The 12,249-nt window shown below is 39.0% G+C and overlaps 1 protein-coding gene across 8 annotated transcripts in view; it reads right to left on the bottom strand.

The window, feature by feature from the left end:
* Window positions 1-12,249, bottom strand: part of ROBO1 (roundabout guidance receptor 1) — a 698,066-nt gene that overhangs the window by 51,645 nt on the left and 634,172 nt on the right. For all 8 annotated transcript variants that reach the window (XM_048293694.1, XM_048293699.1, XM_048293700.1 and 5 more), the window contains 7 exons: window positions 10,946-11,070; window positions 8,899-9,070; window positions 6,203-6,408; window positions 4,743-4,824; window positions 4,406-4,574; window positions 4,141-4,307; window positions 963-1,084 (listed from right to left, as the gene is read on the bottom strand). In XM_048293694.1, coding sequence (XP_048149651.1) covers window positions 963-1,084; window positions 4,141-4,307; window positions 4,406-4,574; window positions 4,743-4,824; window positions 6,203-6,408; window positions 8,899-9,070; window positions 10,946-11,070 — 1,043 coding nt within the window. The remainder of the gene's footprint in view (window positions 1-962; window positions 1,085-4,140; window positions 4,308-4,405; window positions 4,575-4,742; window positions 4,825-6,202; window positions 6,409-8,898; window positions 9,071-10,945; window positions 11,071-12,249) is intronic.

The raw sequence follows: 12,249 nt of genomic DNA, 5'->3' as shown, positions 1-12,249 counted from the left end.
AGGAGATTGCCTGCTGCAGGTGGCCATACTGCAGGTGGGAGTGTAATTACTGTGCAACACAGCAGATATTATTGGTGTTCTTGCAGCATTGAGGAGCCCTGGTTGTGGATCAGGACTGCTTTGGGCTACGGCTCTTCTACAAAGTCAAAATGCCTTTTGTTCTTGTTCAAAATATTCTGCCATGGCATGGCAGGAGCTACAGCCCATGCTGTCCCACACTATCCCTGCCAATATACTGGAATGTTCAGATGGAAGTCACACAAAGACCTCAAAGCTCACTCCTTATGGCTTTATTTCTGTACGTGGCATAATTATATCCCCAACTTTTTCTTAATTCTGCATTCCATTTTAAAACTGATCTTTGAGTTACATTCCTCAATCCCTCATTTCCTCTGCTATATCCTCCACGTGGCCAAATTCCTGCTTTCCTGCTGCCAGAGCAACATCAATATCACATTGCCTTTTACATCTCTTCTCCCTGCACCACGTGTACTCAGCGCACGGTAGGAAAGGATAGGTTCAGATGAGGCTATCTGATTTGGGTGTGTTTGTCAGTGTGTCTGCAGGCTGGAGGTAACACTTTCAAACAGAATTATGCAGTATTTCTCTCTGCAGGTGACTGACAGACAGGGAATTGCCCATGTTATCTCATTAAGGGACTGATACACGTCCTACTGAAAACAGTGCAAAGGCTTCAAATGATATGACTTAGGAGGGCTTTGATCACTCCTTTAGCTTCCAGAGGAGGACTCTGAAACCCTCACCATATTGTAAACAGCACTCTCTATGGAGACAAAGATGGAGAAAATGGGACAAAATTTAATGAAGTAGAAAAGCAGAGCACAAGCAGCACTCTTCCCGGAGAAAACCATTTGCAATCATACAAACTACACAGCTTCTTAAAGTGTGTCCCCACTGCAGCCAAAGCAGTACATCCCAGCAGCACACAGATTTATACTCACAGTCCAATGAACTTCAATTGAGGAGGAAGAAAGGATAGTAGGGTTGTGCAGATGTAGCACCACGTCACCCAGCTCTCTCTGGACCTGCTTGTGATCCACACCTTGACTTGTTGGCGGAACATCTGCAACAATTTAAGATTCCATTCTCACAAGTACACACGATTGGTGAAATAAGTACATGTAAATACAAATGGGTATGTCAGAAAGTATGTGATGCTATCACTAATAAAGTTTACCCCAAGTACTTCCTAATCATGTAAGAAAAAACCACATGAAGTATTTTCTTGAGCAAATCACCAATGCTTAGGTAATACCAACTCAAGCCACTGCACTTCCTTTGACAGAGAGAAACATGAGGGTAATGAGCACAAAAAGACACACCACATTCATGGATTTGGTAAAGAGCTACAGCAGCATCTCTTTATTCTTTCCTGCTGGGAAGAGAAAATGTTCCGTTGCCCACTGCCCATTCCAAGAGACCAGGAAACCTATACAGAACAGGAAAAGCAGAAGCTGTATCTTTAGATAAATTCATGACAAACTTACTTGGAGTTACTACAAAATAATGTTAACAACTAGAGAAAAGAAAAATTAGTCATATGGCTGCAGCTTCTCTAATGGCAAGAGGCTTCTGTAAACGGGAGGCAGAGCACAGCTGAGGGCTGTCTGGATTGTCTGATATTTGGTCTATCCTATAGCTGGAAGGATTATTCATATGCATGAAGGGACAAATTCCTCTCAACACACGCAATGGTACAATGAAAACACATAGTTTTTGCATATTGAGCCCTTGGAAAGCATTTAACTGAAATTGAATGACTGTCAGATGTGTAAAATTTACAGGGTAATCACTAAGAGGGCATCTAAAACATGTACTGTGGAAAGCAGAGTAACATAGTTTCTGTTTTGAGTTCACATCTCAACTCCTTGATCACTTCATTTTAAACAAATACCATGCTGACTATGGCTAAAATGCTATGACTGGAAATTCATGAAAAGTACTTGTAGTGATTTCTGCTGAGGTTAATGTGTAGTCAGTGAGTGACAAATCTGGATTCTTAGCAAGCAACATCAGTAAAAACAAAACCAAAAAAAAAGCCTCTACTGTGTCCCTGCTATATCCTCATGCAGTATGTTCTGCAAACAGTCCACAGTCACAGTATTTCCTTCCTCCCAAAGTTTGAAAGCATTAAAGATAAAAGCTTCTGTTTGGGAGCATTGCCTAAATATCACCCTGCTCAGAACAGGGAACAGTAACAGGAAAGCCAGTGGAATACTTAGTTCTAGCTTTGCTAGTCAAAAAAGATGAGTCATCCACAAAAAAAAAATCAAACTATTCCCAGGCTCAGCCACTTGTACATCTGTGCTATACAATGATACTTGTGCTCTCTTGTTTAAGCTCCAAGCTTCCAAGACAGGGACTGTCAGTGAAAACACCTAAGAATATGGTTGTTAATGTTTGTAAAGTGCAAAGATGAAGGCAGTAGGAAGGCAGTACTGAAGGGATGAAGGCACTGAAGGTAGTAACCTACATTCCTCTTCGTTCGTGGACTGAACATGCATTTAGGACTACACCACCCTCTAGACAAAAGTGAACTGGGAAATTGTTGCTTAGAGAGACCACAACTTAAACAAAAATGAAATGGTATTGGAAGAGGAGTAGAACTGCTTTAAAGAACTTGACACTTGATTACATTTCCTACGATTGGAGAAAATTTTATGTGTTAGTTGTTATTGTCACTGATGTATTATGTGGCTCCTGGGTTTTCAGCTCTACTAGGTGCCCAGAGAACAGTGAAGCTTTTCCACGTCATTATAAACCATTCAGTTGAGTGAACAGAACATTTGCTGTTTCTCAGAATCAGCTCAGTAATCAGTTAGTTTGGGACAGACACAATACCTCTTCTCATCTCCAAAAATGAAACTACACTACATGAGAAACAGGCTCGTGCAGTTCTATTCCCAGAAATCAGGAATCACTAAAAGGTTACTAAATCTTTCCTTGGTAGCAGACTTGGGAACCTGCACAATCCTGATTTTCCATGGGGCTGTGACTCTGCTGTCTATACATATCCACTGAAATTGTCACCCATCAGGAGAAATGCATAATACCAAAAGACAGCAATGTGAAACTGGTCACCCCCCAGGGGAGATAAGACAGACTTGCTTTCAGACCAACTACACAAAACATGAGAAGTCACCAAAGAAAAACGCTTTGTTTCCTTTAGACAACTTCCTTTCAAAAACCAACATGTTCTTACTTGTGCAAACAAAGAAACAAACATACAACACAGACACTCTTAATAAGCCAGTGGGTCAATTTCTCCAGTAAGTAGGAAGATCAGAAAAACAAACAAACAAAAAAAAATACGATCTCTATCACTTTTCTTTGAAAAAGAGTGTGTCTAGTTTTCCCCTTCTTAAGAATCTAAGCTTTTCTACTGGAAAAATGCAGGCTTCAGAGCTGCAATGAATTATTCCCTGTACATCACCCTAAGTATCATTTATTGGCTAGAGTGAACACAAAGATAGCTTTAATTTTACGTAGCTGGACTCAGCCCATAGCTGGACTTCAGTCACAGCTGGAGTCAGTGGATGACTCCTTCATTCACTTCTACCCAGACTTTTCTCCCACTTGGCTGTGTGTAAGCACTGCTTTCTACCCTGTTTTACTTCCAACAGTTGTACTATGGAAATATGTCTAACATACTGCCAAAACATCTTTACAGGTTCATGATGCCAAATTTCTTCAAATTTTCAACTTTTCTCTTTCCTCATACAGCAGAAATCAACTTAGTTTACATGCTGTTTCTCCCCCTGTCTCAGTCTTAAGCCTTATTTGATTCACTGGACATAGTAATAACATTTCCATGGAATCTGAGGATTTGTGTGGGAACTCAAAAAAACCAGGGATTACCTTGGTTGCTAGCAAGAGCTATTCTGCAAGTTGGAACTATCTTTGGATAAGAGATACTAGAGTTCCCTTAGGCAATGCAACATGCTGTCAGAGTCTGTGTTATAGAGAAATACAAGTTTAAACTCTGTATTTTATGTAGTATATATTATAGCCAGGCTAGGCAGACAGTCCAAAGCTACCAGAATTCCTGCATCTGGTATTGCTTAGCCAACTTGTGACAGCTGCTGTGGACACCCAAAATGTTCAGTATCAAGAAGTTACCTTGAGTTTTCACTGGATCAGATATTTGGCTTGGGTCGCTCAGCCCGTACGCATTGGCTGCTCTCACAAGGAAGAGATAAATTGCATTTGGTTTTAGCCCTTTAACTGCAAAACTCTCCGTTTTCACATTTTCAGCTACAGTTTGCCAGCTGCTCCCTGATGCATGGCTAGAGATAAAACACACAACAGCAGGTTAGCATGTGGTTCTTTAGCAACGCATTACACGTAAAGATACAGACAGCAAGATCACACAAGACTCATATACCTGAAGGCCTCAATTATGTAAGAGGTTGGTGTTGCACCTGAATTCAAATTAGGTTGCCATGACAACGTTACTGTATTTCTGCTGACATCTGTAACCTCGGGCTTTGATGGAGCACTAGGAATCAAGTTTGGGTCAGTGGGTCTTGGTGGCTGCACTGGGACTCCAAACTCTAACAAAAGGAGAGAGAAATGCTGAGTATGGACAGGAAGCAGCTGTCAGCTAAATGCTGCTCATATCTGCACCGGCAATTTATGACAGAGTCAGATAACTTCTGCATTTCAATTGCTGTTTTTTCTTCATGTACTTTCTCCACAGAGAGGAACCCTAATGGATTTACCTTGAACCTCTATGTATGCACTCCATGTCGCTTCGCCACTCGGGGTTGAAGCAATGCAGGTGTACCGGCCGGTGTCGCCCAGCTGAACGGGAGAGGAGAAGAATAAATATTTGCAACAATCAGGCACTCAGGGTGCTAGAGAAGTAATTATGGCTCTTTGTGTTCCCCCATGAATATGGATAAATGTATTAGCCCGCAAAAACTTCGCACCAGAAACTTCTTCCATTAGAAGTTACGATTTTGACAAAACAAAAATGGGTATTTATTTCTGAGCAGTCACAAAATAAATGCTGCAGATTCTAATTTAATATTAACTAATCTGTGATGAGCAAACTGAAGGCCATTTCCTGTAGCATTTATTCCTTACTCTGCAGAGGTCCTAACAAATAAATTGAGAAGGAACTCAGATGACAAGACCTCATGCAACTGTCAACCTTCTACATAAATAATGCCAGGGGATTTATCGGGACTGGAGCACCGGAGAACATGTCATCCTTAAAGCAAAGCTTAAATATTGCAGAGGGTACATATGGGGCTCCCTGTGTTAGTATAAATTTCACTCTGCAGCAGACCCGAAAAAGAATCTCCATATGCTATCCTCATGCAGTTCTGAATGTTTGATTATTTGTCCATATGTGACTTAATCACATTTCAAAAGAGTTTCTTTTTTTGCTCCCAAAAAAGAAATGCTATCCTCCTCAGGTCCCAGCCTCAGCAGACAAACTGAATGGAAGTGATCAAAAATCAGAGGTTCTAAGCCAGTCTAACTTGTAATTGGCAGCAGGACAACTCAAGGGAATGTGGTAAAGTGATGTATTCAGCCTAATTTAAAACAAACTTACTACATTTCAAACCACAGATAAGATAGCAGAGAACAGCCAGGATGCTACAACTTCACATTTTAGAACATTTTAGACCGTGCAATGCATGACTAGCAGCAATACTGGCCAGGTACTATAACTCCCTGAGTAAGCCAGGTATTTGACAGGTGGTTAACCATTTTAAGCTTTGTTACACTGTATTAGTGAGCATGTTTAAACACTGAAAACTCCTCTGAAAAAGCTGTGTACAGGGCTCTATTACTACATATGCTAAACAAAGGTTTTCTTTAACAACATTTGAATTAACTACATCATTTTAATCTATTAGTGCTAAAGCCCAAATAATGTAATGATTTGTCTTACTGAAATATTCCCCTTCATGTTTTAAGTACCAAGTAATTCCCTTAATTAATACCTCTAAAGAGCATTTTTCCTTATGAAATCAGAAATAATGTGCCCTAGGCAGGTGTTACGCATAAAGAATATACTATCTGAAAACATGAAGTATCAAATATTTTAGTACATTTATGTAACATTTCATTAATTCTAAATGTAGGGTTTACTACATCAGAAATGCCTGGAGGTGAAGGCACAAACTGAAACAACCAACCAGAAAACCCATTTGCCAGTTCAGGCTACCTTGGCATATCGGATCTGCAGTGCTCCTGTCTCCAGCTGCTTGATGCGAGAGTCTTGGGTGGAAATGAGGATCCCATCCTTCTTCCAGAGGATAGTGGGCATTAAAGTGCCTGTGGCCACACAGTTCAGTACTAAAGTACCATCTACAGCTACAGTCTGATTCACAGGACCCTGCCGAATGACAGGGGGAGGCCGGTCTGCAATCACTGCCAGGAGGAACAACAGGAAAGACATTTCTGAAACTGGAAGCAATTTTCTAATCATCTAAGCAACAGCAGTTGCTCGAGGCTTTGAAACAAACTAAAAATAATTAAACAAGTAATTAAAGTGGGAGGCATGCATTATTCAGGGCAGGGTGCATTATAATGATGCGCAGCTACGGAAGTTTAAAATGATACACAACACGGTATTTTCAGAACAGAGAAGTATTGCATATTATACACTGGCATCCTCCAGGCATTCTCCAAGCCCAGTGTCTTTATGAAGCGATAATGGGAAAAGAAAGGACTTCCCAGATTCTTTGGCAAGGCACAGACTTCACCTTTTCCACCTTTTACCACTGGCAGGCCTGTATAACACAGCTCATACTTCCAGCATTTAAAGACAGAGAAAAAGGAGGTAGGCAAGCAGGGGAAAACCTGACAAATACCTACTGCTTAAATAACCATTTTTTATGTGGCACCAACTCATCTTGGTGCTGTTCCTTAATCGTGAGATGCCAAGCAGTAGGGTAAAGCAAACACAAATGGATAGAACCGTATTGGAAAAATCTCATCTACAAAAGATTTTTCCAGTAGTTTCTGACTTTTATGATGACTTCAAAGCCACAAAGAAAATCCCACAGTGTCAATTATAATGCATCTTTCACACAATGGAAATTAAATGCTATTGATAGGCTATTTAATTCTACTGCACAGAAAAACATAAACCGGTCTCAGCATTCACAGAAAAAAGAATGACTGTCTTCCATTATCCAAAAAAAAGAGGTAAAAGTTATCTTGTGTTTTGGGGATCTGCTCTACCTGTACCATCCAAGATGACATGGATTGATGATCTGAAAATAGCCATAATTTTAAATGTCATAAATCTGCTCAGCAGTGGCATGGGGCTCACGTAACTTAAAAACTGGTTTGGTGGCTGAAATAGAAACCTGAAGTTCTGATAACTTGTGAACATCAGATATTTCTCAATTACTTTTCATAACAACAGACAGGATGTTAGCACTGCTTTTTTTGGCTAAATTCCAACTCCCATAATTTCATTTGCATGTTCAAACAACACTCTGTTTTCAACTGCTTTATTTATCCATTAGTTCTTGTCCCAGCCTGTTGGTACACACTTTGAGGCCATTACGACTTTTCTCTGTAGAGACAGTCAAAATAAGCCCACTTATAATTTGTACTTGACTTTGACAAGTTTGTCAAGAGCTTTGCAGCTGGCAAAGGTAAGGAGTTGATTGATCTGTACTTTATAGAAGAAATCTAATGACACTGAAATTCATGGCTAGTTTTAGTGCCACTGAAGCTGACGACAACTCCTCCTACCTTTAGGAAAACCATTCATAAAGGTATTCTAATACCTTTAGGAATATTCAGCATATTCTGCCTTCACTTTTATAGAAGTACCAGAAACTGTCCCAAGACACTAGAAAAAACAACTACTCACCAGATCAATCCAGAGCATATAGTAAAAAAAATGCATTTAAATTGATTATTTCCAAGTTCAGATGGCGTAAGTCATTAGCAGAAAACCATTTTAACATCCTTAATTTTCTATTTTAAATTTATTTCTCACCTTCCCATGGCCTTCTCCCCATTGAAAAAATGGAAAGAAGAGGATTAGGAAATGTGGCTTACAACTTGTGAGGAAGCAGAAGGGATGTAGTCCTATTCCTCCAATCTCAATCCAGGGGGAGGGGGAGATAAATAAACAATTTAATCCTACAGGCTCACTGCATGTTTCTAGAATTTTACTAGTTTTGTTTTCTATAGGGCGAAGGGCTACTTTATGGAAACTCTTCTCAGACAACAGCTTCCCTCTGCTCAAATTCTCTGCTCTTACCCTCCTTCTCTGTAAATGCTAAGATTAGTATTTTCCCTGTGTATATACTCTGCTGTTAAAAATAAGAAGTATTTCTGATAATTGGCAAACTGGCCTCACATCAGCACATATTACCGCTTGTAGACATGCTCCCTGTAGCTTTTTCATCTTATATTTTTTCCCAACCACTCCTTAAAAAGGATGTACAATTTCTATGTTTTTCTGCTGATCTCCATACAGGTTGATATTTTTTCCTTGCTAAAACATAATATTAAGAAACAAGGAAAAAAACAGGTAAATGGAAATGCTATGCAAATGGCCACACAATAAAAGGGATAAAGAACCAGGCAGTAAGCAATCTGAAAGTAAATTAAATCCAGTGGGGGAAGCTAAAAAGGAGTCAGATAAAAATTAACAGATCCGACCAAAATCCATAAACTGAATATACTTACCAATATAAAACGGAAATATAGTGTTACACATTATCCAGAATTTTAAACCCCTGACAGAGGTGGCTAAAACAGGATTTTTATGTTCAAAGAAACATGAAATCCACATTTATGCAAAACAGATTTCAAAGTAGTGTCACATAACCGCACTGCTGTCTTCAAATAAAAATAAAAAACTTGGAAATGATAAAATGAATCTATGATTACCATCTGTAACTTCCAAGTAGGCTTTTGTTATGATACTTCCTGCAACATTTAAAGTCTGGCAGATGTAGTACCCAACATCAGATCTCTGGACATTGGTGATGGTGAGGTCTCCTGTCTGGGAAACTGAAAATCGGCTGGATGACTGAGGGGGCTGGTATGAGAAAAGCAGATTCTGAAAGATGTACAGGAAAGAAAGAGGGGAAAAAACAAGTTAAATAAGTTCAAACATCAATAAGCATAACTTTAATATAACTAAACAAATGAATCTTTTCACATTATACAGAAAACATTCTGCTCTTCATGTCTTAAGCATGTCTATACCACAATGGGAATAGCTGCTGTAGGATTTTTTTATGATAAAATAGGTGCAGATATGCACATAGAATTGTGTAAGACTTCTTGGATTGCAATAACACTCTCTAGGATCAATACTGGACTTTGCACAAAGTATAACAGAGTCTAGTGAAGATGTGAAATGTACAGATACCGCAATGGTGCAAGCAAGTGTGGTGAACCTCAGTCATTTGCTTTAATGTTCTTTTTAGAACTTGCTCCAAGGCATTCGTTTTCTTTCATTTAAATGCAGATGGTGGTTTATTTATCTGTATTTTAACATTTGCCTTCCTACCAATGGAGCAGTTTTTAAAAAAGAGATGTTCTGTAGGTCTCTCTGAACAGAGTGCTTGTGTTTTATGAGAAGTCTTATAACACAGAATTAAATCCTATGCCTATTTAGATAGTTTGTGTATAAAGTACGTAGTATTTACCAAAAATCAGTTGAGGGTTGAATTCCTACCTCTGGCTGAACAACTTGTGAACGAGAATACTTCAGGATCACAGAGGTTATATTTATCTCTTTTTCTTGGCTAACTAAATTTTGCATTTTCAAAAACTGTCCAAAAGAATTGGACACAATATTCTCCATATCAGCAAACCCTATTCATTGACCTCCTCTTTCATTTCTCTCAATCATCACAAGTGGTCACCACTCAGCAGAGTCAAAAATGAGAAAAAAAAACCAAAACCAAACAAAGATGTACTAGACAACATATGGCTAAATAAATAAATAAATAAATGGAATAGAAGCATAATATACTGCTATAAATACACCACTGAAGATTACCATCTAAATTTAGTTAGCAGTCTAGTTGTACTTAGGTATTCAGACAGAAATGTTGCAAATGGAGTAAAGAAGCCCATTTCCAAGTGTTCTCAATTTCTCTGCCCTATTGTTTCGTAACACAAAGAACCCTGTCATATACTCTTGCACCATTCATTCCTTCATTCACAGGAGAACCAGAATCCCATATTCCTTCTTTCCTTCCAATAAAGAATACTTTGTGTCACATCCCTCCTTCAAAAGATGACTTTGAAAGAAAACTGCAATTCTCTTTCTGTGCTGTATTGTGTTTCATCCACTGGCTTTCAAGATCCTTTACAAAGAAGATGAAAATAATTTTCCCTCCCATTCAAATAAGGAACCTGGGAGAAAAAGTGACCTATTCAGGTATGGTCTGTCAGTCAACTGATAGAGTGGGAAAGTAGTTCTCCTCAGCCCAGAACTAGAGTCCTACCCACGCAGTGATGGAGATCAATGCAGCAAATGGTTTAGTTTGCCAGAAACTCAAAAACATGTGTCAAACTAACAGCTGCACCATAAACCCAAAGCCAAACTTTCTGAAAATCTGGCAGTGTTTGGGGGTTCAACCAATTTCAGCATAAGTCATCTCTCCATTTCTTAGAAGTTCTCCCTGTTAGGTGAAAGACATTATCGGAGTAGTGAAACATGGAATGTTTCCAGTTGATTCACAGATTTATTTTTACATTCATGGAGAAAATGGGAGACAGCAAAACATAGATAACCTTTCCACTAAGGCTGACATCACTTAGCATGCATGTGACTTAGAAGTAAAGAATAAGTATCCAGCATCTCCAAGCTCTAAGCTTGTTTTCCACATCTTTAAAACAATAATTAAAATACTCTTCTCTCATGTGAAATCATCTCTTCAAGAAACTGCCAGGAAGGAGGACAGAAGGGCTTTTTTACCTGACTCCCTTCTCTCCGCCAGAAGATGGCTGGCTGAGGGTTTCCAGTTGCTTCACACTGGAAAGTCACTGTTCTCCCCAGTGCAGCTACCTGGTCTCGAGGCTTTACAACAAACTGTGGAGGCTCTGAAAGGAAAACACCAAAAAAGAAATAAATCATACTGCCATCAGCTCATTTGAAAGAACAATTTTCCTCCTGACTTTAAATGGTATAAACCAGAACAGTGAAGTCTCTTTAACAAGGAGCGGCAGCACAAAGACACCACCAGTCTCTAACAGCCACAGCTTCAGCACCAGTCAGATCATCTTTTCTGTGTCTGGACCTCCCAGTTAAAACTCTGACTGTGCAACATGTGCTTTTAGTGCTGACCCGGGGTACCCGGAAATAAGTCCCACCAGCTTGATGAGACAACTTGCAGAGCAACAGTCACCAATACAAACAAATCTGTTACAATTTGGTTCTTAAAGGAAGAATAGGGCTGCAAGCCAGAATGGAGAAATCTTTGAGAGACAACTGGCCCAGGGGCCATACTTTGTTAAGGGCTGCAAGACACACTGCTGAGTAACTATGAATTCAGGCTTACACACACAAAACTCATCATCTCTGGCTTAGGAAAGTTGAGGAGAGAAAAAGCCCTTAAGTGCTTATATAACAGACTTTTGATGTAGTCATAGTCTCAAAAAAACTTGAAGTCAAAAGCCCAAGAAATACTATTCAAATTATAACCACTTAAAAATCTCCAGTTCAAACACACTGAGAAGGACTGAATTTAAAGGAACAGCAGAGCTAAATGTCTTCCTCATTTACATAGGTAAGAGCATGTTCAAACAAAATATAAATGCAAATGAAGGCAAATTTGAAACATCTGCTCAGCCTAACATTATAAATACTGCCAGCATTGTTTGATTTATACTGACTTCAACAACCCCTTCATCCAGTAGTAAAGAGAATGTCAAAAAATCGTGTCAGTCACATGAAAAAAAAAAAAAATCAGCATAGATGATATTAGATAGCTTGGTGATGCTAGCAGAGGAAAAAATCTAGCGTGTTCTATAGGCTGTTAACTCCTGCTTCTTGAAAAAATGTGCATTAAATGAAAGCCCATTTATTTATTAATTTCCAATTCCTTCTGATCATCTGTCTGAAACTAATTATGCTCTCCCTCTTCTCTGGATTGAGAATAAAGGGCATGTTTTGTATCTGACTTTAAGAAATCAAGCGATTTTTGTTTAATTCCTTTTTTTCCCTTGTGAACAATGATGTTTCCACAAGATTTTCCCTTAAAAACAACATAACATATGTAA

This window comes from Corvus hawaiiensis, chromosome 2 (assembly GCF_020740725.1).
Source record: "Corvus hawaiiensis isolate bCorHaw1 chromosome 2, bCorHaw1.pri.cur, whole genome shotgun sequence".
Taxonomy (NCBI): Eukaryota; Metazoa; Chordata; class Aves; order Passeriformes; family Corvidae; genus Corvus; species Corvus hawaiiensis.
The sequence above is the reverse complement of the archived record's forward strand: the minus strand, read 5'-3'. Positions and strand labels throughout refer to the sequence as shown.